The sequence below is a fragment of the Natrix helvetica genome (genome assembly GCF_964273705.1).
Source record: "Natrix helvetica genome assembly, chromosome: 5".
Taxonomy (NCBI): domain Eukaryota; kingdom Metazoa; phylum Chordata; class Lepidosauria; order Squamata; family Natricidae; genus Natrix; species Natrix helvetica.
In genome coordinates this window covers 1,895,664-1,923,550 of record NC_138551.1, presented here as the reverse complement: position 1 = coordinate 1,923,550, position 27,887 = coordinate 1,895,664, and the positions used below count along the sequence as shown (strand labels likewise).

Sequence of the window (27,887 nt, the reverse complement as noted above, 5' to 3'; positions counted from 1 at the left end):
GATGACCCATTGGTGGTTTTCTTGGCTGTCCAGTGGTCTTCCCAAGAGTCTTCTCAACACCAAAAGTTCAAAGATCTCAATGATCTTCCTTTTCCGTATCTTCAAAGCCCAACTTTGGTTTCCATAGATCCTCACAGAGAAATTGCCCATCCCACACAATGTTGATCTTTGCAGGCAGAATCACATCATTCAGAACATCTGGAGAACTTCTCCAAGGCTTTGGTGGCTGCTCTACCAAGTCTTAGTCTGCTGGGTCCTTCTTCTCTCTTGAGTCCTTTCCTTCTGGATGGTTGACCTTACAAGGCCAATACTTATTGCCACCATTTTTGAAGCTCTCTGCTGCAGCCCCAGGATACAGCATTGTGAAGACACGGGTTGGGCCTAGTGTCCACAAATTTTAACCAGAAGCTGTGTTAGATGCCTCCAAGCTTGCTCGGGTCTCATTTTGAGCAGGTCTCAGGTCTCATCATAGCACAACCTATGGGCTTCCAGATGTGTCTTTTCCTGGGCAATGCCCAGAATTCTATACAAGAAGTTGGTGGGAAAGTTGATTCAAGAAGGCTAAACGACAACAGGAGGGAGAAGCTGCTAAGATCACTAAATATGGTCCTGGAGGAACAGGAATTTGACCCGTTTCTCCGTTCTGTGTTACTCAATGCAGAAGAATTGCAAAAGAATGACGCATCAACCTTTTTCTTTGGAAAATGCAAAAAAAAATATGGCAGATTTAAACGCGGTTATACCTGCATTCTAGCGTTGAAAAGGAACAGAACAGAACAACAAGAGCTGGAAGGGACCTTGGAGGTCTTCTAGTCCAACCCCCTGCTCAGGCAGGAGACCCTGGACCATTCCAGTGCAAAATGAAAAGGGGAGGGGGGAGGGAAAGGAGAATAGGCTTGAAATAAGGGTGGTGAGTGGTGCAAGAGCAGCAGAAATCTATTTAACGAGGTGGGCTGCGAGTCCCCATTCCAAGGTTCCACGAGGACTAGAAACCTGAAGAGGTGGATTTGCTTAGATCCAGCTCACAGGGGGAACCTCTGCAAGTCTTTGCATCGTTCATTAAGGGTGGGATTTAGCTGTTATTTAGGAAGAGGTTCTCTTGGGCTGGGGTCTCCGACCTTGGCAACTTTAAGACTTGTGGACTTCAATTCTCCTGGGAGTTGAAGTCCACAAGTCTTAAAGTGGCCAAGGTTGGAGACCCTTACTCTTGGGTGCGCAGGTAAGCACATCACCTGCATGCCATGGAGCAGGGGGGCTGCATTAGGAAGTCAGTGGGCGCATCGGGGCAGGCGGGGAAGCAAACGGGTGAGGCCACAGAGCTAAGTTGCACTGCATGTGCCTAGTCCCTCTTGAGGAAAGCTTAGGAAGACGTTGGACATTCCTGAATGGAAATGGGGCTGGAGGGCAAGCAATAAACCCCTGGGGGTATTCCTCGACTTACAACTGTTCATTGAGCGACCATTGGAAGGTATAGCAGCATTGAAAAAAGTGACTTACAACCGGTCCTCGTACTTAGGACCATTGTGGACTCCTCAGTCATATGAACAGGAATCAGGCATTTGGCAACCAACCAACCTTCCTTCCTTCCTTCTTTTCCTTCCTTCCTTCCTTCCTTCCTTCCTTCCTTCTTTTCCTTCCTTCTTTTCCTTCCTTCCTTGCTTCTTTTCCTTCCTTCTTTTCCTTCCTTCCTTGCTTCTTTTCCTTCCTTGTTTTCCTTCCTTCCTTCCTTCTCTCTTTTCCTTCCTTTCTTTCCCTCCCTCCCTTCCTTCCTCCCTCCCTTCTTTCCTTCTTTCTTTTTCTTCCTTCCTTCCTTCCTTCCTTCCTTCCTTCCTTCCTTCCTTCCTTCCTTCTTCCTTCCTTCCTTCCTTTCCTTCCTCTGTCCGTCCATCTCTCTTTCCTTGTTTCTTTTCCTCCGTCCCACATTCCCTCCCTTCCTTCCTTCTTTTCTCTCTCTTCCCTCTCTCCTTCTTTCATTTCTTGTTTCTTTCCTCTCTCCGCCCTTGCTCCCTACCTGTCCTCTCCCCTCCCCTCCTTTCCATTCTATATTTTCTCTTCTCTCCCCTCCCCCCTCCCCTTCATATTTTTGCAAAAAAACCACAAACCCAAGAAAACACTCTTGCCCGTCCTTCCCCCTGCGAGGTTTATCTCCCTTTCTGGAGAATGTCTCGGATAGACAGGTGACATCTTCCGCTCAGTGGATTGGCACAAAAGATCGCTTTGCTTCGCTTTTTTCTTTAAAAAAAAAAAAAACACCAGGAAAATAATCTTTTATGCATTCCAAGCACTTCGTGTTGCATTCAAACTCCGGGCACCCGGGACGTCTTCTAGGCTGCTAATTGCAGCTTGTCTTCCGAGGTCCCTTCGGCGGGCAGAGGATGGGGTGGATTGGGCCCTTGGCCAGCCCTGAACCCAGCCTTCCCCTTCCTCCAAATCCCTCTCCGTTGGGGCAGCCTCAAGAAATAATCCTATTTTTTCCACGCTTTCGTTCCTGCCCACGTAAACATCCCAATAAGCCAATTTGTGGCTGGCTTGTTTTAAAAACAGCCAGCCTTGTTTTGATCGAAACGAGGTTGTTTTCCTTCTTGCTTCAATCCAGGGATGGGGTATGTAATGTTATTTTCATTTGGAAAAAAACAACAAGCAAATCAGGTTGCTAGTCCTCAAGGGGTTGGCTTGTGCAGGACTGAAAGAGCCTGTAAGAGATCCACCGATGAAACAAGCATGAATGGCGAAAACCGTCGTAAGTCCATGCCAGTTGCCAAGCCCTCTGAATTTGGATCCCGGGGATGCCACGGCGGTCGTTAAGTGTGGAAAAACGGTCATGAGTTGCTTTTTTCCGGTGCCTTTGTAGCTTTAAACGGTCATTAAATGAACTGTTGTAAGTCGAGGACTGTCTCTACTGATCCACTTCTTGCATTGAGCTTAAAAATGGCTTTTATACGATTACGTTAAAACTTAAAAACTTTATTTTATTTTACTTTTAAAAAAAGGAAACGTGGTGAACGGGATCAGGCTTAAAAAGCATGCTTTCTCCTTAAACTTTGGCTTTGCACCCCAGATGAAAAACGAGAGGAAAATCAAAATAAATGAGCTCAACATCAAGAACGCAGAAGAAAACAGATTCTGGAATGGCCCGGGGCTTTTGCACGGAGTTTTTCGGGGTTTCGGTGGGTGTAAAAATGATGCAAGTGTGGATGGGAAATCATCTCCAGGGTTTACTACTACAGCTTAACTCGTTGTCTCTTGCAAATTGTGGGCCTTTTCAACCGGAGAAAGGGTTTGTGTGTGTGTGTGTGTGTGTGTGTGTTTATTGTTGTGTACCCTGGGCAGGAAACCCCAAGGGAACCGCTGGGGAAGGTCCTGAGGGACACCCATTGGCCCTTCATGGCCCCCAACAGTTTTTACAAAATGAGCTTGGCTCCTTTCCCAGCCTCTCCCTCCCTCCCTCCCTCCCTCCTCAGGCAGAAGCCCCCTGCCCACCATGATGAAGGAATTGGGGAGGGGGTCCCAAGAGGGAAGGAAGGGGGGAAGGATGAAGGATGCTGCCATCTTGACACCATCATCGGGTCGAGCAGAGATCCCGAGGGTTTCCATGTTTGGAGGGATTCAGGATTTTAGAACCTCCAAGTTTTGTTTTGTTTTATTTTATTTTGTTTTATTTTTGTATTCTATCCTACTTTACTCTATTATTTCTTTATATCTTTTCATTTTTTCTTTTCTTTTTCCTTTCCTTTCCTTCTTTTCCTCTCCTTTTCTTCCTTTCCCTTCCCTTCTGTCCTCCCCTCTCCTCTCTGCTCCTCCCCTCCCCTCCCCTCTCCCCTCTCAGTTCTCCTCTCCCCTTTCTGCTCCACCCCTCCCTGTTACCCTCACCTCTCTGCTCCTCCCCTCTTCTCCCCTCCCCTTTCTGCTCCTCCCCCCTCTCTTCCCCTCCCCTCTTTGCCCCTCCTCTTTCTGCTCCTCCCCCCTCCCTGTTCCCCTCCCCCCTCTGCCCCTCCCCTCCCTATACCCGCCCAACTCATAAATAGGCTTATCCTTCTTGTGCTCTGGGGTTTACAGAATCTTCATGTTTTTTTTTAAAGAATTTTATTGGTTTTTAAACATTTATGGGAAAAGGGAAGGGGATACATTGAAAATTTAGGCAGCTCCCACGCTTGTGATAGAAATCCATCCAAATCTCACAGTTTTTACAATATTAAAAACAAAAGATAAAAGATAAGCAGAAAACAGGGTCTTATTCTATATTGCGTCAACCACGGGTTCAATCATTCGACTCTTCGTGTTTTGATATTTGCCTTTTCCCCCTGGGGGTGGGGGTCTGTGAAGCCCCCCAGCATCACATGGGAGAGTCCGAGGGGCGGCATAGAAATTGAGGAGGTGAATAAAAGAAAGGGGAGGGGAGGCTGCCCTGGGGGGGCTCCTCCTTGCTTAGCCCCCCCCCCGGTGTCTTTTGGGGGAACGGAGGGAGGAAAGGAGGGGCCGGCCAGCCCGCCTCCCCCTCCCCACCATCTCCTCCAAAGCGCTTGAGTTGGAAAAAACGAATCTGGCCATTTTGACGCGATGTTTTTCTATCCGCCTCTCCTGCTTCCATGAACTGAAAGGTCTTTGCCTAATTCTTTTGGGGATTGGGTGCGTCTTAACCGTGCCTACAGGTAGTCCTCAACTCACGACCGCCATCGAGCCCGTGCCGTTGTAACTTCGGTCCCTAAATGAACCGTCGTAACTTGAGGACCGCCTGTATTTAGGGTTAAAGCGTTGCCTGTCAGGAGAAGTGCAAATCACAACCGTTGCAGGGCCCTTCATTGCATGCAGGTAGAAAGATGCTTGCACAGTGGCGGGGAGGAGGGGTCGAATCCTGCCACGGGGATCACCAGCTCCACCGTCTCCCTGCAGACTCCGGAGAGCGGAAGAAGTGACATCCCACCCGTTGTGACACCGTTGCCTACATTACACACACACACCCCACACTTTGTTGATCAGCCCAACGGGTGTCGTTGTGGGAGAAGGTGGCATCGGACAAGCCTCGTTGGGTGACTGTGGCTGGGTCTCGTGTTTGGGTTGGGAGGCCAAGGGGCAAAGGAGCTCCCCTTCTCTCCCCAGACGCTGGTGAAAGTGCGGGCCGGGTTGGGGGGCCGCTGGAGGGAGAGGTGGGTATGGGAAAGGGGTGGGGGTCCTGGAGCTGGATAAAAGAACATTTTCAGGAATCCATCCAGCCATCCCTCCCCCTGCTTCCTTCCTTGATGTTTTCCTTGCAGGCGTTTCATGACCCGACTAGGTAACATAGTCAGTGCTGGAAGGGAGAGGGATTTGCAGGGAGGAGGAGGAGGATTGTGGGGTCCTTGGTGCTCTCTGAGCTTTTTTGTTTTCCTGCAGACGTTTCATGGCCTAACTAGGGAACATCATCATTATTGGGTCATGAAGATTGCAAGAAAACCACCAAGCTCAGAGAGCACCAAGGACTCCTCAGTCCTCCTCCTCCTCATACCCACCTCCTCCACCTTCTCCCATCTTCCATCTCCTCCTCCTCCTCCTCTTCCTCCTTGTTCCTTCCTCCTCCTCCCCGTCTCTGTCTCCTCTCCTTCTCTTCCCCCTCCTCTTCCTCCTCCTCCTTCCTCCTCCTCCACCACCTCCTCCTCTTCCCATGAGGATGCCCCCTAATTGGGTTATGAAACTCCTGCAAGAAAACCCCCCAAGCTCAGAGAGCTCCCAGCACCCCACCTTTCAACCCAGAGCTACAAATACTCTCTTCTAAGTAATGTGTCAAGTGGCAGGGAGTTCCATGTGCAGGAGCTGCCACCAAGAAGGCTCTCCCTTGGGGAAAAAACAAAATCCTGCATCCTACCCTCAAGGGGTTCCCTTAAAGCAGGGGTGTCCAAACTTGGGAACTTTGTGACTTGTGGACTTCAACTCCCAGAATTCCCCAGCCAGTCCACAACTCTTTAAAGTTCCCAAGTTTGGACACCCCTGCCTTAAAGCGCTGTGGCTGAGCCTGGAGCCCCTCCCAGCGTGTGAAACTTCAAATCCCTTCGTTTTTGGTGTGGTGTAAATGCCCACTTCGTTTCTCACCCTCTCCTGGTTGCTCTGATTCATCGTAGGACGTGCAATCGCAGCCTCCATTCACCGATTATTCCGTCTTTTGTCTTGCTGGCGCGTTGTCTGCTTTGAATAAAAGCTTCTGAAACAGGCAGCGTGATTCACTTCTCTCCTTCCCAAACCAGCTCGGAAGGACAGAAACGCTGTCAAAGGGCAATGGGTGGAAACTAATCAAGGAGAGAAGCAACTTAGAACTGAGGAGAAACTTCCTGACAGTGAGAACAATTAACCAGTGGAACAGAAGTTGCCTCCAGAAGTTGTGAATGCCCCAACACTGGAAGTCTTTAAGAGGAGGTTGGACAACCCTTTGACTGAAGCAGTGTAGGGTTTCCTGCCTAGGCAGGGGGTTGGACTAGAAGACCTCCAAGGTCCCTTCCAACTCTGCTATTCTATTCTTTTATCCATTCAAAGGTGGGCACTTTCGTCAGCAAAACCTTGCTTTTCTCTCCCAACACTGGTCTCAGGCTTTTGTATAGTTCTAGAATGGAGGACCCTTTCTCCAATAAAACCCTGAAATATTACACTTCATCCCACCCTCTCTTGCATTTCTTTTAAAATATTTGTGAACTGCCTGCATTGAGGGAAGGGAAATGTTCTGGGTGACTTGCTTTAAATCAGTGCTTTTCAAAGTTTGCTTCTTGAAGATAGCTGGGCTTTAATTCTCAGAATTCTCCAGCCATCAATCTTCCAGGAGCCAATTTAGAAAAAAAAAAACCACTGATCTAAACTGGCTGGGGAATTCTGGGAATTGAAGTCCAGCCATCTTCAGAATAACGGAATTACAGAGTTGGAAGGGACCTTGGAGGTCTTCTAGTCCAACCCCCTGCTCAGGCAGGAAACCTTTCACCATTTCATGAAAGCCTATACCATTTCAATTAGCCAACTTTAAAAAACACTGATTTAAACTGGCTGGGGAATTCTGGGAGTTGAAGTCCACCCATCTTAAAGTGGCAGAGTTTGAAAAACATTGCTTTAAATAATGGAGAATTTCTTCTCCTCAAATCGTCACCATTTAATTTTCAGCAAGAGGATTAGAGGGTTTGAAAGACAACGGAGAAGAGAGAAGATAGTGTGCTTATTTTCATGTGAAGGGGATATTTGGATGAATGGATGGATGAATGGATGGATGGATGGAAGGAAGGGAGTCAAAGGCAGAAGGAAGGAAGGGAAGAGAGAGGGAAGAAGGAAAGAAAGAAAAGAGGAAGGGAAGGAAGGACTCAAGAATTTAGAAAAGTTAACTCATGCAATTCTACCCAACCTAATCACTTTCTGGATTATTATTATTTTTTCATTGCAAAATTTTGCTCTTCACTTTCGTTTTTCCGTGTCCCACTGAATGCTTTCCACAAAATGTTGCATTGGGTTTAATTTTAATTTTTTATCCCTTGTGGTTTGGTGGAACAAACAAAAAGATGAATACATTTGAAAGGTGTGCAACACACTCCTGTCTGTCTCGTGTTGAAAATCTGCAAATTCATCTCCTGGTACTGCTTTCGTTTTCGACGCCAATTTGCTTTCACTATTAGAAGGTTTTAAATTTTCTCTTCTGAAATTCTGAAATTATTGCGTTGAATGTTGAGTTGAATGGCTTGGCCAGGGTTTAAAGCACATTATGATCCTCTTAATATTCTCATTTGTGGGGAAAATGGCAAATGGAAACGCCGAAAAAAGAAATCGTAATTATTTCTTTCTGCTGTTGTGCGTTTTCCTTCATTTTCTGCCTCTCATTTTCCGACATTTTCGTAATTCCGTACTTTTCGTGTTCTGTTTGATCACGCATAACTTGTTTTCTTTTACATGTTTCAAAGAATACCGAATTGGAGAAGAGGATTTTAAAAATAATTTCACAATTCTTAGACAAATCGTTGGAAATATTTTTTTAACCTTTTTTCTGCTTGGAAATCATTAAAGGCCGATGAAAGCCATTAAAGTTGTCTGAAATAACCCAGATCGTTGTCTGATGGATACTACTTAGAGGAAAAAATGCAAATGAATCAGTAAATGTGATTTTAAAAATGGTTTAGTAAAATGGGTAGTTAAAATTATGTAAAATGTGTCATATTTTCTCCTGTTAAATTTGCAATTAGCTGTGAGGTTCCCGGAAGTGGAATTTTATTTCTAATTTAGGTCTCTTCGTTTCGGTATTGTTATAATATTTTGTCCTGAAATTTTGCTTAGTGGGCAAGACACGTTTCCTCTAAGGGTTTTTTAACATCCTCTTTGTGAAATGTTGAATTGGTTCGTTTCATTTTTAAAATTGGGCATATTTCAAATTAAACCTCAGGGCGGATGAAATGGGAAGGCATGATAAAAATGGGAGAAAATGAAAGTTTTGGCTATGTGCAAAGTGCCTCGACGTTAAGGTGACTCTGGCAATGGATGATGGCATTTTGGGGATTTTTTTCCCCCCTCTAAATATCTCTCTCTCTCCCTCTCTCCCTCCCTCCCTCTATTCTTTCTTTGGTGTCTTTCTCCCTTCCTCCCTCTCTCCTACAGAGTTGGAAAAGGGACCTTGGAGATCATCTAGTCCAACCTCTTGCTCAGACAGGAGGCCTTGTATCATGCCAAACAAATGGTTGTTCAATCTCTTCCTAAAAACCTAGAGTTTATTTTTATTTTTGGGGAGGTTTGATTTGAGCTTGACTCTGCGGCAAGGACCCATCCATGCTGGGTTTGTGTGGCAGATGGCTGTGGTTTGTAATGGCTTCTCCTCCCCAAGGTTGGGACAACCTTGTGGCCTTCCCACAACCAAGGACTAAACCAAGATCCGTGTCCCTTTCCTGACCTGGGTGGTGTGCACAGATCATCTGGGCTTGTGGTTAACACAGGTTTACAATCCCACTTGGGACCAGGCAGCTGTCGCGGAACAAGGCGGCTTCTACGCGCAGCCAATTTTACATCCTTTTTCACCATGGTCGCTAAGTGAATCACACCAATCCAGCTCCCTCCGCATTGACTTTGCTTGTTGGAGGTCAGCTGGGAAGGTCGCCAAAGGGGATCATGTGAGGCCAGCCACCAGTGTGAATGCACGCCAGTTGCCCAAACCCGAACTTTGGTCATGTTACAGTGGGGATGCGACGGTCATAAGTGCGAGGACCAGGCCCTAAATCGCATTTTCCCCCGTGCTTTTGCCCCTTGCAATGGCCGTGCGTCAGGGCCTAGCTTGTCGAGCCTTAAACTGCTTCGCGGAGAACCTTCCCCTCCCATCTTTTGCTTTAATGGGGAGATTTTGCAAAGGGGAGAAAAATCTCCTTTCTGCTTCCCCAGAGAAGACGGATGGCTGTTGGTGCCGCTTGGCTGGGAGGAAGCCTTCTCGAGTGACTAATTGGGCTCATGGAATCCCGGGGTCTCTGCCTTTCAGGGTTGGGCACCACCGTTTGTCAAGGGGGCTGCACCTCCCCCCCCCCCAGTGATCGCAAGATCAATCGGCCGGAACGTGATGGATGGGCCCAGGCGTCCTTCAACCCCACCATCAGCCGCCAATGGCGGTCATGCCTCCCCCCCTCCAAGGTTGGAGCATTGCACACTGCCGGCGGTTTAGGAGAGGGGTGTGTGTGCGTGTGTGTGTGTATGCAGATGGTGCGATAAAACCATGGGTTTGTGGCCGCTGCTGTCAGAATGGATCTGAAGGATGTTTTCAGCCTCTGGAGGAACTGCCAGAGTTCTGCAGGCTTATGTCCTCTTCCTTCCTTCCTTCCTTCCTTCCTTCCTTCCTTCCTTCCTTCCTTCCTTCCTTCCTTCCTTCCTTCCTTCCTTCCTTCCTTCCTTCCTTCCTTCCTTCCTTCTTTCTTTCCTTCCTTTCTTCTTTCCTTCCTTTCTCTTTCTTCCCTCCTTCCTTCCTTCTTTCCTTCCTTCTTTCTTCCTTTCTTTCTTCCCTTCCTTTCTTCTTTCCTTCATTTCTCTTTCTTTCCTTTTTTCCTTCTTCCTTCCTTTCTTCCCTCCCTCCCTCATCATCTTTCCTCTCTATGCTCCCTCTCTTCATTATTCTTCCTCTCCTTATCCTTCCTTTCTTCCTTCTTCTCTTTATCCTCCCTCCCTCCCTCATCATCCTTCCTCCCTTCCTCTCCTTATTACTTTTATAAATCAAGATGGGGAACATACTTTAACCGATTGTTAATAGAATTGGAAGGGACCCTGGAGGTCTCCTTCCAGCTCCACCGCGCATGCCCTCCCGCCAGCCAGCTGGTCTTCAGATCTTGTTGTGCCCCATTTGGGGCCTGGAAGACGTTCTGCACCAACCTGGAAGCCAAAAATGGGCAGAGGAGGCGGGGTGCATCCGCGGGGGAGCATGGGAAGGGGGGTCATGTGCGCATGCGCAGGAAGGAGCACAGGGGAGAGCACATTGCATTATGGGTCTGGGCACGCACACACTTTCGGCACACGATGGCCAAAAGGTTAGCCATCATTGGGATAGACTGATCTGCTTGGCTCTTTTGAGAGTTTCCCCGTGTGGAATGATAGTTTGTTTGAATAAGCCACGATCAGTTCGATTCACCCATCATGCAAAGCAGAGCCAAAGATGTAACCTTGCATATCAGTGCAGTGAACTCGGCCCGAGTCTTGCTCCCTTGATCGTTGTTTTTATTATTATTGTTATTAGGGTTCTTTCCCTTTGCAATTGACTGACGGGTTTTTTTGTCAATTCCTGTGGTAATTATGCTTCTTGCACAGTCAGCCAGATGTTCAGACTGAAATTTGGCATTTCTGTCCACCTCTCGAGTCCTTCCCGAGAGAGGCAGATGTTCTTGTTCAATATCGTCGCAGGATGTAAGCCGTTTCAAGCAAAGCTGCCTTTTGCAATTGACTGACGGGGATTTTGTCAATGGCTTACCTGGGGTTCAAGTGATGCTCCAGATGTTTGGGGATTGCACCCAAGGTGCCTATCACTAATGGTGCTACCTTTGCTTTCTTTTACCACAGTTGTTCTAATGCTGTTTGCAGGCACTTTATGTTTTGAGACCTTCTCCCGTTCTTTCTCTTCTCTTCTGCCGTCTTCAGATACCACAACATTTTCACTATACAAACTTTTTCGTCTTTCCTATCGACAGTTGTTACATCTGGGGCGTTGTGTGGCAGGTGCTTGTTTCAATTGTCTCCAGGCAATTCAGCTTCTTCACTTTCTATGACTTTCTCTACAGGTAACGGTATAGTCCTCGACTTATGACCACAATTGCAAATCTTTCACTTTGCAACATAAATTGTGGTCGTAACTTGAGGACTACCTGTATTGTCCCTCTGTTATTCTATCTTACGTTTCAAGGAGACACTGAGCGGTGTGGCAGGCTGGTTTCTGAATCAGAATAGAGTTGGTAGGGACCTTGGAGGTCTTCTAGTCCAGCCCCCTACTCAGCTAGGAAATCCTATACCATTTCAGATAAGTTCTTAAAAACTCCAGGGATGGACCACCCACAACTTCTTGTGGCAAGTAGTTCCACTGCTTAATTGTTCTAATTGTCAGAAAGCTTCTCCTTATTTCCAGGTTGGATCGCATAGAATTGTAGAATTATAGGGTTGGGAAGGACCTTGGAGGTCTTCTAGTCCAGCCCAATGCTCGAGGAGGAGACTCCATACCATTCTAGACAAATGGCCTTCCAATCTCTTCTTAAAAAACCTCCAGGGATGGAACACCCGCGATTTCTGGTGGCAAGCAGTTCCACTGCTTAATTGTTCTAATTGTCAGAAAGCTTCTCCTTATTTCCAGGTTGCTTCTCTCCTTGATTAGTTTCCTTCCTTGCTGCCTGCTGCACCTATTTTGAGCTTCCTGTAAGATTTCTACCTCCCCAGAGGGGGTCACAGCATTTCTCCTCCATCGGCACCGCTGTCTTTGCTCCAGATTGGACTGCAGTTGAATAAAATGGCATGTTGGATCACAGCACTGGACCGAGTCAGAAACAGCCCTGGTGCCTTTAAAATAATGCTGTGAAATTTGACTCAGGATTGGGCCAGTTCTGAAGACTTCACGTGATCTTGGTTCTCTGTTTATGCAACCAAGGATTGTATTCGCTTTTTTTGGCAGCTGCCACACAAAGCTGGCTCAGGTTTAAGGGATCATCCAGTTGGACTCCAAGGTCCCTCTTCACACTTACTGTTTTTGAGCCAGGTCTCGCCTAAACTTTGTAATACATGTTTAAAAGCTGCAGCTGCCAAAAAAGCCAACACAGTTCTAGGCTGCATCAACAGAGGGAGAGAATCAAGATCCCGTGAAGTGTTAATACCACTTTATGAGGCCTTGGTAAGGCCACACTTGGAATATTTGCATTCAGTTTTGGTCGCCACGATGTAAAAAAGATGTGGAGACTCTGGAAAGAGTGCAGAGAAGAGCAAGAAAGAGGATTAGGGGACTGGAGACTAAAACATATGAAGAACGGTTGCAGGAACTGGGGATGTTTAGCTTAAGAGAAAGAAGGACTAGGGGAGACATGATAGCATTGTTCCAATATCTCAGGGGTTGCCACAAAGAAGAGGGAGTCAAACTATTCTCCAAGGCACCTGAGGGCAGGACAAGAAGCAATGGGTGGAAACTAATCAAGGAGAGAAGCAACTTAGAACTTTCCTGACAGAGAGAACAATTAATCAGTGGAACAGCTTGCCACCAGAAGTATTGCTCCAATACTGGAAACGTCTTCAAAGAAAGACACAAAAAAGTCCAGCTTGCCTCCGGAAAAAGCACCTTTGGTCCAACCCTGGAGGTTTTGTCAGAGCAGATGGGATGGCCACTTGTCTGAAATGGTCTTGGCTCACTTTGTTGAGCAGGGGGTTGGACTAGAAGACCTCCAAGGTCCCTTCTGGCTCTATTCTGATTGTTGGATGTGCGTCTCTGTTATTCCTTCCGTTTAATGCCCGAGGGTGGGGAGAGATGATGCAGTGAGAGGTGGCTTCGGAGTGCAGAGCCCCCCCCCCTATTTCACCCCCACTCCCACATCCCCTTCCTGGAGCTTCTCAGGCCTCCTTTGTTGTAGAAGGCAGAAGGAGCCCAGCTCTGTTTGGGTTGGGGGCCGTGCATGACCACCCGGACAAATTCCAAAGCAGCTCCCCCCCCCAGCGGGGGGGCTGAGCTGCCACCCCTCTAATCGTCCCCTTGTCGGCAGGCGGCACGCCTCCCAGAAAGTCATCTGCTGGTGACCCTCCGGGCTCTGGGGATGGAGGACGGGAGAGGCTTCAGACAGACACGTTGACCTCTGGTCACCAGCCACCCCTCCCCAAGCATTCCTGGCCGCAGGCTCAGCCTCCCCCCCACCCCCACCCCCGGCACGGGAGGGGGGGCGTCTTAATGCACCTCCGATCACCTGGAGTTTGGGCTGCACCTGTCCGCAGAGGGGGGGCACCCGGGCGAGCGGGGAGAAGGGCTGGGAGATGTCAAGGAGAGGATTAATGGCTATTTAAATAGCAACCAGGAGGAGGAGGAGGAGGAGGAGGAGGAACCACCAGTGAGACAGATGGCTGGAGGCACGCAGGGAATGCCACGCGGTGCGTTCTTTCTTGGCGGTTTGTTTTCCGCTGGCCTTCCGCAAGATGCCTCGGCGGCTCTCTGGAGCCCCCAGCCCTGGAGGAGGAAGTCCGGGAGGCATAAGGGGGAGGGTGTCAAGGGGGCTCAAGGCTGAGACAGAGGAGAGGCTTCTTCTCCTCCTCCTCCTCCTCCTCCTCCCTTCTAACACTGATGGTGTTACCTAGTTGGTCATGAAATGTTTGCAAGAAAAGAACCGAGATCAGAGAGCACCAAGGACCCCACAGATCATCTCCTCCCCCTCCCCCTCCCCCTCCCCATCTTCTCTTCTTTCTGCTCCTCCTCCTCTCCACAAGCCCTACTCCCTTCTAGCACTGATGATGTTCCCTAGTTGGGTCATGAAAGGTCTTCAAGATAAAAGGCAAACTCAGAGGACCAAGGGCCCCACAATCCTCCTCCTCTTACCCCCTCCCTGTTTTCCTCCTCCTGTCCACAAAGCCCACTCCCTTCTAGCACTGATGATGTTCCCTAGTTGGGTCACGAAATGTCTGCAAGAAAACTACCAATCTCAGAGAGCCCCAAAGACTCCACAGTCCTCCTCCTCTCCCCCTCCTCCTCCCATTCTCCTCCTCTTCCTGTCTGCAAACCCCTCATCCTTTGAGCACTAATGATGTTGCTTAGTTGGGTCATGAAATGTCTGCAACAAAACTACTAAGCTTAGAGAGCAAAGACTCAGTCATCCTCCTCTTCCTCCTCCTCTTCCTGTCTGCAAACCCTTCTCCTTCCAGCACTGATGGTGTTACCTACTTGGGTCATGAAACACGAAGCTCAGAGAGCCCCAAGGAGCTTAACACAGTTAACACCCCGAGCTACAAATCTCGCCTGCTACCAAACGTGTCTTTTAGATTAAAGGAGGCACCAGTTGAAGCTTTGAAAGCACCTTCAATTCCTCCCTGAAGCCTCCCCATCGGATATTACGAACGGTGGGCCAAAAACGCCTGGACAAATGAAGAGGGAAGGGGGGGGGAAACATCTCCTCTTAATTGGGAGGCCAAACATTTGAGTTGAGGTTTCAAGCGTTTTGCAAATGTTACGCAAGTGCCTTTGTCTGTCGGTGAGGCTGGGACACGCGTGGAGGCAAAAAAGATGGACATAAAATGGAACTTTTTCGGCCCACGTGACACGTTCCATTCAGTTCCGACTGGCAATGTGTGTGTGTGTGTGTGTGTGTGTGTGTGTGTGTGTGTGTGTCTCCCGCCTTGTGAAATGACATACCGGAGCTCAGAAAACTCCTCTTTGCTAATTTGCCCCGTTGTGACCGGGGACTGTTCTTATCTGGCCTTCCAGATAAAGGGAGGGAAAGTGGCTGCCCTGTTGTGCTTCCATTGTGCATTTTGCGGGGTCTGGGCAATGTGTGTGTACCTGCCTTCGGATGTCGCCGAGGCTTTTCGAAACTTCGCCTCCCTGAAAATCAAAGTGGAACCTGGCAGAGGAGTTTGATTTCTGCCAGGGAGGGAGAAAGCAGGAAGCCTGTTGCATTCGGCCCCGGGCGAAAATGACATTGAATGCAAACGCTGGAATTTGTCAGGAGGGGCAGGCTTCCTTTGAAGACCTTCTCCAGGGCTCTGCAGGAGGGAGGGAAGGAAGGAAGGAAGGAAAAGAAGGAAGATGAAAGAGGGAGGGAAGGAAGGGAAATGAGAGAAGGAAGATGAGGGAAGGAAGGAAGGAAGATGAGAGAAGGAAGGAAGGAAGGAAGGAAAAGAAAGGCGAGAGGAAAAGAAGGAAGAAGGAAGGAAAAGAAATAAGGAAGATGAGGGTGGGAAGGAAGGAAGAGAGAAGGAAGGAGAAGGAAGGAAGGAAAAGAAAGAAGGAAGGAAGATAAGGAAGATGAGGGATAGAAGGAAGGAAGATGAGAGAAGGAAAGAGAGGAGAGGGGGGAAGGGAAGGGGAGGGAGGAAAAAGAAAGAGGAGGAAAGGAAAGAGGAAGGAAGGAAGAGAAAAGGAAATAAGGAAGAGGAAGGAAGGAAGAGAAAAGGAAATAAGGAAGAGGAAGGAAGGAAGGAAGAAGGGAGAAAAGGAAGGAAGGAGAGGAAAAGGGAAGGAAAGAAGGAAAGGGAAAGGAAAAATCAGTGTAGGTCTGTAGCTGATGACCTTGGTGTTTCTTAAGTTCTCTTGTAATACCCTGACAAACACAGCATCATAGAACTGGAAGGGACTTTGAAGGCCTTCTAGTCTGACCCCCTGCTCAAGGCAGGAGTCCTCATACCTGGGGTCTCCAAACTAGGCAACCGTAAGGCTTGTGGGCCTGAACTCCCAGAACTCCTCAGCTAACATGGCTGGCTCTGGGGCAGGAGTCTTAAAGATGCCAAGATTGGAGAGCCCTGCCTTAAGGTTGGCACGGTGGCATCGTTGAGGCTTGACCAGTTGAATTGCCCATTTGGCCCCAACACCCATCCTCTTCTGGGAAAGGTGTTTTTCCGAGAGGAAATTGGAGGAGGGGGAACCTTTCTTTTTTCTTTTAAAGTTTTTATTTTTGTTTCTCATGCACACATTCACAAATATACAATCTCATAACGCTCATTAATAATATGTGTTGCCTTTTAACTTTTATAACCGTTTTTCCTCCTCCTAAAGTTAAAAATATAATCGAGGTTCCTTTTCTGCCATTCCTTACGCCCATCTTACTTTGCATCAACCCTCCTTCTTCCCCTTTTCTCCTTCCCTCCCTTCTTCTCTACTTTCTTCTTTCCTCCTCTCCTTTCCCTTCTCTACTTCCCCTTCCTCTGCCCCACTCCTCCCCGCTTCTTCCCTCCCCTCCCCTCTATCCTACTCTTACTTCCCCTCCATTTCTTCCTCTCCTTTTCCCTTTCTTCTCTCCTTCTCTCCTTTCTCCTCTCCCCTTCCTACCCTTCCCGAGGGGCGCCCTTTCTTGATGGGAGTGGGTGTTGTCCGTGGTGCTCTCTGGGCTTGGTTGTTCTCTGGGGGACGTTTCATGACCCAGCTAGGGAACATCATCCATCCAAGGGAAGATGGGGTTTGCTCTCAGTTTATATACAGTTGCTTTCCCTGACACTGGTGTGTGTGTGTGTGTGTGTGTGTGTGTGTATGTGTGTATGTGTGTGTTTGTGTGTTTGTGTGTGTGTGTTGGGGTGGGGTGTAGTTTTCACTTCGACATTTCCTGGATTTTAGGGTATTGTTTCCTGCTTGATTGTTTGCCTGGTGTTGATCCCTGCTTCTTCGCTGATGATGTTCCCTAGTTGGGTCACGAAATGTCTGCAAGGAAACCACCATCTCAGAGAGCACCAAGGACCCCACAGTTATGCCCTGAGCTACTAATATTGTCTGCTACTAAACGTGTTTTTTGGATTAAGGAGGCACCAGTTAAAATTTTGAAAGAACGTTAAGATTTTTTTCCTTAAGCCTCCTTGTAGATATTATGTATGTCAGGCCAAAAACACCAAGGATGCCATAGTCCTCCTCCTCTTTCTCTTCCTCCTCCTCCTCCTCCTCCTCCTCCTCCTCCTCCTCCTCCTCCTCCTCCTCCTCCTCCTCCTCCTCTTCCTCCTCCTCCTCCTCCTCCTCCTCCTCCTCCTCCTCCTCCCCTACTCCTTCCCCTCTCTTCCTCCCCTTCCTCCTCATCTCCTCCTCCCCTTCCTAATCATTTCCTCCTTCTCTTCCTTCTCCTCCTCTTCTTCCTCCTTCTCCACTTCCCTCTCTTCCTCCTCCTCCTCTTTCTCCTTCCCTTCCTCCTCATCTCCTCCTCCTCTTCCTAATCATTTCCTCCTCCTCTATGCTCCTCTTCCTTCTCCTCCTCTTCCCACTCTTCTTCTTTCTCTTCCTCCTTCTCCTCTTTCTCCTCCCTCCCCCTCTCCTCCTCTTCCTCCTCCTCCTCCTCTCCAAAACCTCTCCCTTCTACCATCAATGATGTTAGCTAGTTAGGTAATGAAATGTCACCAAGCTCAGAGAGTCCTCCCCTCCCCCTGCTTCTTCCTCATACTGATAATGGTACCTAGTTGGGTCATGAAACGTCTGTAAGTCCCTTTGGGGAGAGGGGGCGGTATAAAAATCGAAATAAAGGTAAAGGTAAGGAAACCACCAAGCTCAGAGAGCACCAAGGGCCCCACCGTTCAGTTCTCTTCTGTCGGTGCCTTCTTTATCGGCTGCTAACCCCCTTTGCACGACCCAGGTTGTTCCTTGGCTTAAACAGAGAGTCCCAAGTCCTAGTAAGTGATTTGCACCCGTGCCCCATCCAGTAACCGTCCTCTCTTCCTCTCCTTCTAGCCACAGTACACCAACCTGGGGCTCCTGAACAGCATGGACCAGCAGATCCAAAACGGTTCTTCCTCCACAAGCCCATACAACACGGAGCATGCCCAGAACAGTGTCACGGCCCCCTCCCCCTACGCCCAGCCCAGCTCCACCTTCGACGCCCTCTCCCCGTCTCCGGCCATCCCCTCCAACACAGATTATCCGGGGCCTCACAGCTTCGACGTCTCATTTCAACAGTCCAGCACCGCAAAATCGGCCACATGGACGGTGAGTCAACATTTGGGGAAGGGTTGGGCCGGTGGGTCCCAGGAAGGAAGACGGGGAGGCCGGCTGGATTTGGCACGGAAGAGGTCCTCTTGCGTACGGGTTGCTCACCCTTCCAGAGTTGTGGGCATGTACTTTTCTCCTGGGTAGTTTTCTAGATAATTGTCCGTTTGTCTGGGGGCATTCCCTGCTTATTCATGGAAGAGGTTACTTAGTTGGGTCATGAAACGTCTGCAAGAAAATCAAACTCCGGTTCCCTCCTCCCCCCCCCTCTTCTAGTCCTCCTGATGTTGGTTGGGTCCTGTGAGTAGTTTTCTAAATCAGAGTATTGTTTTCTCCTTGACTGTTTGTCTGGTGTTATTCCCTGCTTATCCATTGAAGAGGTTATCTAGTTGGCTCTTGAAACGTCTGCAAGGAAATCACCAAGCTCAGGGAGCACCAAGGATTCCCACAGTCTTCCTCCTCTTCCCCCTATCCCTCCTCATCCTCCCTTCTGTCCCTGATGATGTTACCTAGATGGGTCATGAAACGTCTGCAAGAAAACCACCCAGCTCAGAGAGCACCAAGGACCCCACATTCCTTCTCTTCTGCCTCTCCACAAACCCCACTCGCTTCTTGCACTGATGATGTTACCCGGTTTGGTAATGAAACACCTGCAAAGAAACCACCAAGCTCAGAGAGTACCAAGGACCCCACAATTCTCCTCTTCCCTCCGTCCCCCCCCTCCCTCCTTGTAGTCCTGCTGATGTTGGTTGGGTCCTGTGAGTAGTTTTCTAAATTAGAGTACTGTTTTCTGCTTGACTGTTTGTCTGGTGTTATTCCCTGCTTATTCAGAGGGTATCTAGTTGGCTCTTGAAAAATCTGCAAGAAAACCACCAAGCTCAGAGAGCACCAAGGATTCCCACAGTCCTCCTCCTTCTCTTTTCAACTGGTTGAAAAGCACACACACAGAGAGATGTATGTTACTCCTCATTGCTGGTCCTATTTTCTCATGGACTGCTGGGGTGACGTCGCTATGGGGGGAGGGGGGGTTTGGGAACGCAGGGCAAAGCAAAATAAGTGATGCGTCAACACACCCATCAGACCGTATTCCTGCAAACCTGGCCTGCAATTAAGCCAAAGAAGTGGTAATTTGCTTATTCGCCTCGGTCTCTTGGAAATTGCAGGTCCTCTGGGCACCTCTGAAATGCTAAGGTCGTATTAACAGGCCGTCCTCGATGTAAGATCATAACCAAGCTCCAAATCTTGACTGCTGAATGAGGCGGTTGCAAAGCCCCAGTTTACAACCTTTCTTGCCACCCGTTGCTAAGTGAATCACTGCCGTTGTTAAGTGAATCCGGCTTCCCTGTTGACTTTGCTTTGTCAGAAGGGCGCAAGAAGGGATCACGTGACCCAGGGACACTGTGACCGTCATAAATACGAGTCCGTCGCTAAAGGTGTGAATTTTGATCCTGTGACCACAAAGGAGGCTGCAACGGTCATAAGGGTGTGACAACTGGTCATAAGGCACTATTTTTCAGTGCCGTTGTGACTGAACGGTCGCTGAGTGAACTGTCATAAGTCGAAGACTACCTGTATTCCAGATCTTGGAGTTTCTGTAATGGGTAGGTCCTGGCTGGTTTTGTTACTGTAGGGCAGAGGTCTTCAAACTTGGCAATTTTAAGACTTGTGGACTTCAACTCCCGGAATTCTCCAGCCAGCATAATTTACTCTCTTGTAATCCCTTCCTCTGCAATCACTCCACTTAGATCAGAGGCCTTCAAACCTGGCAACTTTAAGATTTTTGGACTTCAACTCCAAGAATTCTCCAGCCAGCATAACTTGCTCTCTTGTAATCCCTTCCTCTGCGATCTCTCCACTTAGATCAGAGGCCTTCAAACTTGGCAACTTTAAGACTTGTGGACTTCAACTCCCAGAATTCTCCAGCTAGCATAATTTACTCTCTTGTAATCCCTTCCTCTGCGATCTCTCCACTTAGATCAGAGGCCTTCAAACCTGGCAACTTTAAGACTTGTGGACTTCAACTCCCAGAATTCTCCAGCCATCATAACTTTCTCTCTTATGATCCCTTCCTTCCTCTGCAAACTCTCCACTTGGATCAGAGGTCTTCAAACTTGGCAACTTTAAGACTTGTGCACTTCAACTCCAAGAATTCTCCAGCCAGCATAACTTGCTCTCTTGTAATCCCTTCCTCTGCGATCTCTCCACTTAGATCAGAGGTCTTCAAACTTGGCAACTTTAAGACTTGTGGACTTCAACTCCCGGAATTCTCCAGCCAGCATAATTTATTCTCTTGTAATCCCTTCCTCTGCAATCTCTCCACTTAGATCAGAGGCCTTCAAACTTGGCAACTTTAAGACTTGTGGACTTCAACTCCCAGAATTCTCCAGCCAGCTGGCTGGAGAATTCCGGGAGTTGAAGTCCGCAAGTCTTAAAGTTGCCAAGTTTGGGGATTCCTGCTGTAGGGAGAGGAGGAGATCTGAGCGGTCATGGGACAATCCAGATCTTCTGTCCAAATTGTCACAGAATTGTGGTTTTTAAAAATAATCACCAAAAAGGAGATTGTGTAGGAGAACACATGGAAAGACATGGGGTGGAGTCACACTTGGTTTTTCTCCTGATCCCAACTGATTTGAGGAATGTTAGCCATGCTTGAGCTCTTGCGTTACCTTGGGGAGAAGATGGAACTTTAGAAACGTGTCTCTGTATCTAGAGATAGATGCCAGAGCAAGGGAGAAGGTTTTCTGAGGACTTTCCTTAAAAATATACCCACCCAATTTCTAATCCAGATTGGAGTTGTTCTTCTCAGCTCAACCAGGATGGAGAACATGGCGTATGGTTCATTTAGTGGTCTTCTTTTAAGTGTCAACTTGTGTCAATTTTAAGACTTGTGGACTTCAGCTCCCGGAATTCCCCAGCAATGGCTGGTTGGAGAATTCTGGAAGTTGAAATCAACAAGTCTTAAAGTTGCCAACTTTGGAGATCCCTGGATTAAATTGTTCTTCCTGAGATGAGGAGATGAGGACTCCACAACACGTGATGGACCTCAAGCAGAATCTGGGAGTTGTGTCTTTCTAAAATCAAAGGAAATGTGTTTTGTCTGAATCTGGAAGCTTCATTGCTCCAGGACTGTCATGTGTGAAGGCTTTCAGCCCCAGAGATACGTGTTGGCCTGCACCCTTGATCTCCTGAACGTTGCTTGAACATCAGGAGTTGTCCAGGTGGTGGAACACCAACTGTCATTGTACGTGAAGTTCTGGGAGAACTTGGTGGCTCCTCTCTTGCTTCCTGCAGCTTGCCTTTGTGTTGTCACTCTTAACTTTCACAGTTGTCTTAACTTGGCCCCAAGTCAGAAGATATTAAGATCTCATCGCTGGTCTGCTTAAGTCAACCACTTCTTCTTTTCACTTGATGTGACTTCAAGCCAACAGTTGTCATCCTCCTTTCTCCTTAATGACAGGTTAGGAACCAACCCAACTGGAAGTATCTCTTAGGTTACCGTGACCTACTAACAGTTTTAATTGCACGCTGCTCCACCCAAGGAGTCCTGAAGGTTGAAGGTCTTCTCACAATTTCCACCAACTCCTCCAAAAGTGACTTGAGTTGCCAGAGGAGATTTTATTTTCATCAAGCTTTCTCTCTTGAACTCGTTTCTTTCTCCTGGGTGGGTTAGCAAGAATGTTGAGAACCAGCTTAGAATCTTTCTGACACGGAGAACAATTGATCATTGACGTAGCTTGAGATTGTTACGGACGCTACATCACTGGAGGTAGTCAAGGAAAGACCAGTAGGCCTCAACCTATGACCACAATTGAGCCCAAGGTTTCTGTTGTTAAGCCAGACAGATGCTAAATAGCTTTTTTTTTTTGCCTGATTTTACGACCTTCTTGCCACAGTTGTTAAGTGAATCAGTGCAGTTGTTAAGTTAGTTACACTTTTGGCTTTGCTTGTCAGAAACTGGCTGGAAAAGTTGCTGGATGCCAAGGGATGTATGCAAAGAACACAATGCCAAAAGAAGGGAGGGAGGGAAGGAAGGAAAAGAAAGAAAGATTTAAGAAGAAAGAGAAAGAAAGATAGATTTAAGAAAGAAAAGAAAGAAAACAAATGAAGAAAGAAAGATTGATTTAAGGAGAAAGAAAGATTTCAGAAAGGAGAGAGAGGGAAAGAAAAAAAAACATTGATTTAAGGAGAAAGATTTAAGAAAGGAAAGAGAAAGAAAGAGAAAAAAACATAGAAAGAAAGATTGATTTAAGAAGAAAGATAAATAGATCGATTTAAGAAAGGCTAGATAGAAAGAAGAAAGAAAGGAAAGAAAGAGCAATCCTCAACCACACAAGCGAAGGCTCCCACCATTCCTCCCCCATACGTAGACCAAGGGTGCGTGTGAATGCACAGCCCCGGGTGTGAGGTCTCTTACACGAGAGGAGGAGGAGGAGGAGGAGGTGGTGATGCCGTTGTCCTTGTGTGAGACCTTCGGACACTCCACGCAGGGCCCTTTGGAAGGTGGGTACCCTCCTGTCCGTTGGGGGGCTTTTTCCCCCCTTCCTGCCCTAGCAGAGAAAGATCCAGCCCAGCTGCCCACCTACTCACCCCATTTCTGGGAACACAATTTGGCAACTGACGCTCCGGGAAAAACCAGTTGCGGGAAAGTTGGAAATGAGCCTCCCCTTTTTTTATTGCCGTCCCCTCCCTGCCCTGGAGAAGAAGAAAAGAAAGCAAAACGTTTGCACCTAACTCTGCAATCTTCTTCGAGCCTTGAGAAAGGGAGACTCCCTCCTGCAGCCTGCAGAGTGTAAGAATTGGAGATTAGTCTTAAATTAATAATAACACATTGATCATTTTCTAAGCTAATTTAACATCTATAACTCTTAATATAAATTTCTCCTAGCCTAACAATGTTTCATTAGTCCCATCTTCTAATTTACATATAAATCTCTATAGTTTTTGTTGGGAGGAGAGGGGTTATGAGTAATCTATTTTAAGATGGGGGGTGGGGAGGGGGTAAAGTGTTTGGTATAATATTTGAATGTGAATTTTTGCGGGGGGGTATAGCATTTGTATGAGATTTATATTGTATGGAGGGGGGGGGTGAAAAGGGGGAAAATTTGTTTGTACAAAACTCTTTTAATAAAAAAAAAAATAAAAAAAATAAAAAAAAGAATTGGCTATTTTTACGGGGTTCACCGCCACCCCCCACCCCCACCCCAAACAAACATTTTGCATACAGGTAGTTCTTGATTTGCATCGGTTCGTTTAGTGACTGTTCAGAGTTACAACAACACTAACAAAAGTGACTTGCCGCGTTTTTCACACTTACAACCAGTTGCAGCATCCCACCTGATCAAAATTTGGACGCTTGGCAATAGACTCATACTTACAACTATCGTTTTTCACACTGAATGACCATTGTAGCATCCTTGTGGCCATGTGATCAGAACGCTTGGCAACTGGCTCCTATTTATGACGGTCGCAGTGTCCCAGGGGTGTGTGTGTGTGTGTGTGTGTGTGTGTGTGTGTGTGTGTCATGCGATCCCCTTCTGCGACCTCCTCACCAGCAAAGTCAATGGGGAAGCCGGGTTCACTTAACGACCATATCATTAATTGCAGTGATTCCCTTAACAACTGTGGTAAGAAAAATGTTCCAATGGGGTGAAATTTCTCACCTAGCAACATATAGTTTGGGCTCAGTGGTGGTCGTAAGTCGAGAACTAGCTGTATCGGCAGCGGGTTTAAATACTCGCCCCTGTGTCTAGACCAGGGGTGTCCAAACTTGGGAACTTTAAGACTTGTGGACTTCAACTCCCAGAATTCCCCAGCCAGCATGGCCGGCTGGGGAATTCTGGGAGTTGAAGTCCACAAGTCTTAAAGTTCCCAAGTTTGGACACCCCTGATCTAGATTAACAAGGGACCCATCCCTTTCCCCCCCCCCATGGGGTCCTTCCTACAACTTCTCTTTGGGACGTTGTAGGGAAAACCCAGAGAAAGAGATGAGGAGATGGAGGGTGTGGTGTTTTGCCCCAGGACTTTTCCCAACTTTCACACACGGAAGACAACAAAACCCAGCCAAGTTTTCTTGCATAAGATGGGGTGCTTTTAATTTTGTTTGGGAGGGGCTCCTGGGAGGCTCTGGGGTTACTAGGTGGGGGGGGGAGTTGAAATTTCTGGGTAATGATTCTGCAAGGGGGGGTCTTAGAGAGAGAGAGAGAGAGAGAGAGAGAGAGAGAGAGAGAGCTGGCCTAGGTATGTTTATTTTATTTTATTTTGTATTATTTTTTTTTGTTTTGTCTTTTTATTTACTTATTTATTTTGTTATTATTTCATTTAGTGTTGTTTTGTTTTATTTCTCGTTTTGATTTTTTTTGAATTTTTGTTTTGTGGCCTGTTTTGTTTTTTATCTTTTTTTTTTTAAATTTCATTTTTTGTTTTCTTTCGTTTTTCTTTGGCATTTTCTTTTCCATGTTTTATTGTATTCTTTATTTTTTTCCCCGCTTTCCTTTTGTTTTCTGTTATATTTTTCATTTTGTCTACGTTTCATTTTTTCTCTTTTGTCCTATCTTTCGTTTTATTCTGTTGTTTATTTTTTCTTTTATTGTATCTTTTCTTTTATTCATTTTATTTTATTTTGCTTCATTTTGTATTTTATTTTTAGAGTGTGTGCGTGTGCATAATTATAATTGTATTTGTTTTTCTTATTTTTTATTTTATTTTATTACTAGCCGATAACCTGGGGTTGCCTGGGTATTTATTTATAGGGGGGAAATGTCTGGACCAAATGTAATTTCTAATGTTGGGTTTCCCCCCTTACCAGAGGGAGCCCCCATGTGGAGGACTGTGAACCTGTTACCATGGCAACTCCACTGCGCTGCACAGTAGAAGTCATTTTACAGCAGTACGGTAGAAGCCATTTGAAGGCACAACAGGCTGTATCTTAACACACACACCAAGGGGTATCTTACCCCCACAGTATTTTTCTCCAGAGAGTAAGTCATCTGTGTACCAAGTTTGGTTGAAATTGTTTGAGGCGTTCCAGTGATGATAGATAGATAGATGATAGATAGATAGATAGATAGATAGATAGATAGATAGATAGATAGATAGATAGATAGATGATAGATAGATAGATAGATAGATAGATAGATGATAGATAGATAGAAGATAGATAGATAGATGATAGATAGATGATAGATAGATAGATAGATAGATAGATAGATAGATAGATGATAGATAGATAGATAGATAGATAGATAGATAGATAGATAGATAGATAGATAGATAGATTTTACATTTCTGGGCTGCTCATCACATGGTTGAGATTGTGACATGGTTAATCTAAGGCCGATGCCTCCCACCCACCCATCCCCACCCATCCCCACCCACAGGAGTACGCAAATCGTCACAACTTCTCGACCGTTGGGGTACTGTAGGGTGTGAGTAGATTCCATGGCTTCTCTTGTTCGTCCTTAGGACACAGATTGGCTCTTAAAGTTGGACATGTCGTTCCTGTTTACAGATTGTATTAGCCTATCAAAGTATAAAATGCAAAGGAAAATAAACATCATGGGGGGAAACTAAGGGAAGGGAAGAGAAAAGGTAGAAGAGAAAAAGGAAAGAAAATGGCGTGGACCTCCGACTCTTTTTAGTCTAGTTAGTAGAAGGTAACAGTATTGGAGCCTCCACTTTTCACTTTTAGAGATTAATATATGCTGACCGTTTATATAACAACAAATCTATCTAATCGGCAAAACCAAAAATTCATTTCTCCCCCCCCCCCCCCCAATCCAAGGACGAAATACAGAAGCGATGTAATCTACAAAAACATTATATATATATATATATATGTGTGTGTGTGTGTGTGTGTGTGTGTGTGTGTACGTACGGTATGTGTGTGTGTGTATGGTATATATATGTGTGTTTGTGTGTGCGTGCGTGCGTACGTCTGTGTGTGTGTTTTTGCCCTTATCCATCTTTGCAAACGGTCATTGTTTTATATTGACAAAATTTGCCACTTGCTTTCGGATTCTTTAACCTTAAAGGAAAAGGGGGGGGGAGGGAAACCAGGTTTTAAAAAAAGGGTATTATTTGTGGTTGTAACGTTGTTATCTTCTACTGTGCTAAAGAGAGTCAGAAATCGGTGCCATTTCCACTCCTTTTTTCCTCCTTTGCACTATATTTCTTTCTTCCCCCTCTTAATTTTCCACTACTTTTTAAATTTTCCTTTGTATTTTATGTTTTGAAAAACCAATCCAAAATATTTTTTAAAGGGATGTATTAGAACTTACAGATTTTAAGTAATGGGGTGGTTTTTTTAAAAAAAGAAAAGATTAGTGTTTTAAAACGGAGATGTTATCCAGCCAGCATGCTTCTCACATACTGTTGGCCCTCTGAATTTCCTGCTGGCGTAATGACAGTTTGCTCACCCAAGATGTTGTATTTTTATTTGAAACTAGCAGATAACCCTGATGTTGGCCGGATATTTATTTATAGGGGGAAAATGTCCGGACCTAATGTAATGTTAGGTCCTGACATAATGTTGGATTTTCCTCCTTACCAGAGGGAGCCCCCTTGTGGAGTACTGTGAAGCCGTTACCATGGCAACTCCACTGCGCTGCACAGTAGAAGCCATTTTACAGCAGTACAGTAGAAGCCATTTAAAGGCACAACAAGATGTACCTTAACAGAACACACACCCTGAGGAGTATTAGGGGTCTCTTACCCCCCACAGTATTTGTTTTCAGAGACTAAGTCATTTGTGTACCAAGTTTGGTTGAAATTGCTTGAGGCGTTCCAGAGTTATGCTGGAACATACATACGCCTTCACAGCCATTTATATATATAGATAGATGTGGATTAAGCGTGCAAAGATATCTGAATTTTGATTCAGGAGAAACTGCAGTTTCTCAGGTGTGCTGTGACGGGGGAAGGTGAGGATGGATCTCCAGAGGAAAGGGGCTGAAATGAGGGGGGGAAATCAAGAGACCCCACTGCCCACCCCCTCACCATCGGGGCCCTGTTTCTGTGGGGTGCATCTAATCCTCGACTTATAACCATTCATTTAGTGACCAAAGTTACAACTACACTGAAGAAAGTGACTTACAACCGTTTTTCACTCTTAACGACCATTGCAGCATCCCCGTGGTCAAAATTTGGATGCTTGGCAACTGACTCATATTTATGACGGTCACAGTGTCCAGGGGTCACGGGATACCCCTTTGTCGACCTTCTGACCAGCAAAGTGAACGGGGGAGTCTGAGTCACTTAACAACGGGCTCACTAGCTTATCAACTGCAGCGATTCACTTAACAGAGAAGCCAGATTCACTTAAGGACCTTAACAGATGCAGTGATTCACTTAACCGTGGGGGCAGGAAGGGGCTGTAAAAGGAGGCAAACCTCACTTAAGAACTGTCTTGCTTAGCAAGGGTAATGTGGGGCTCACTCGGGGTCTGGGGGAGTCTGTTGGGGAGGGGGCGCAAGAGACCCTGATCCCCTCCCCCCCAGCCATCAAGGTCATCTTTCTGAGGTATAGAAGGTGGTCGGGTATAGAAGGTGGTCTCCGTGAATGACCTCGAGAGAAAGAAGGGAGAGTCGTCTCGAATGATGTGGGGTCTCCTGCTTGAGCAGGGGGTTGGACTAGAAGACCTCGAGGGTCCCTTCCAATTCTGTTATTCTTTTTTCTGGGTAACTGAGAAAGAAAAGGTCTCTCAGTCCATACAGGGGGAAAAAAAGTGGGGGCGTGGGAGGCATTTCAGAACGGACCCTCCCTAGTTTACCCACAAGGAAAAGTAGATGAGAGGAAAAGTACTGGAATAACAGAGTTGGAA

General features: G+C 46.7%; 1 protein-coding gene across 8 annotated transcripts in view; it reads left to right on the top strand.

Moving 5' to 3' along the window:
• The window catches only part of TP63 (tumor protein p63), a gene marked incomplete at its 3' end in the record, with an annotated part of 126,860 nt that overhangs the window by 33,225 nt on the left and 65,748 nt on the right, over positions 1-27,887 (top strand). For all 8 annotated transcript variants that reach the window (XM_081956067.1, XM_081956064.1, XM_081956063.1 and 5 more), the window contains one exon: positions 17,816-18,070. In XM_081956067.1, coding sequence (XP_081812193.1) covers positions 17,816-18,070 — 255 coding nt within the window. The remainder of the gene's footprint in view (positions 1-17,815; positions 18,071-27,887) is intronic.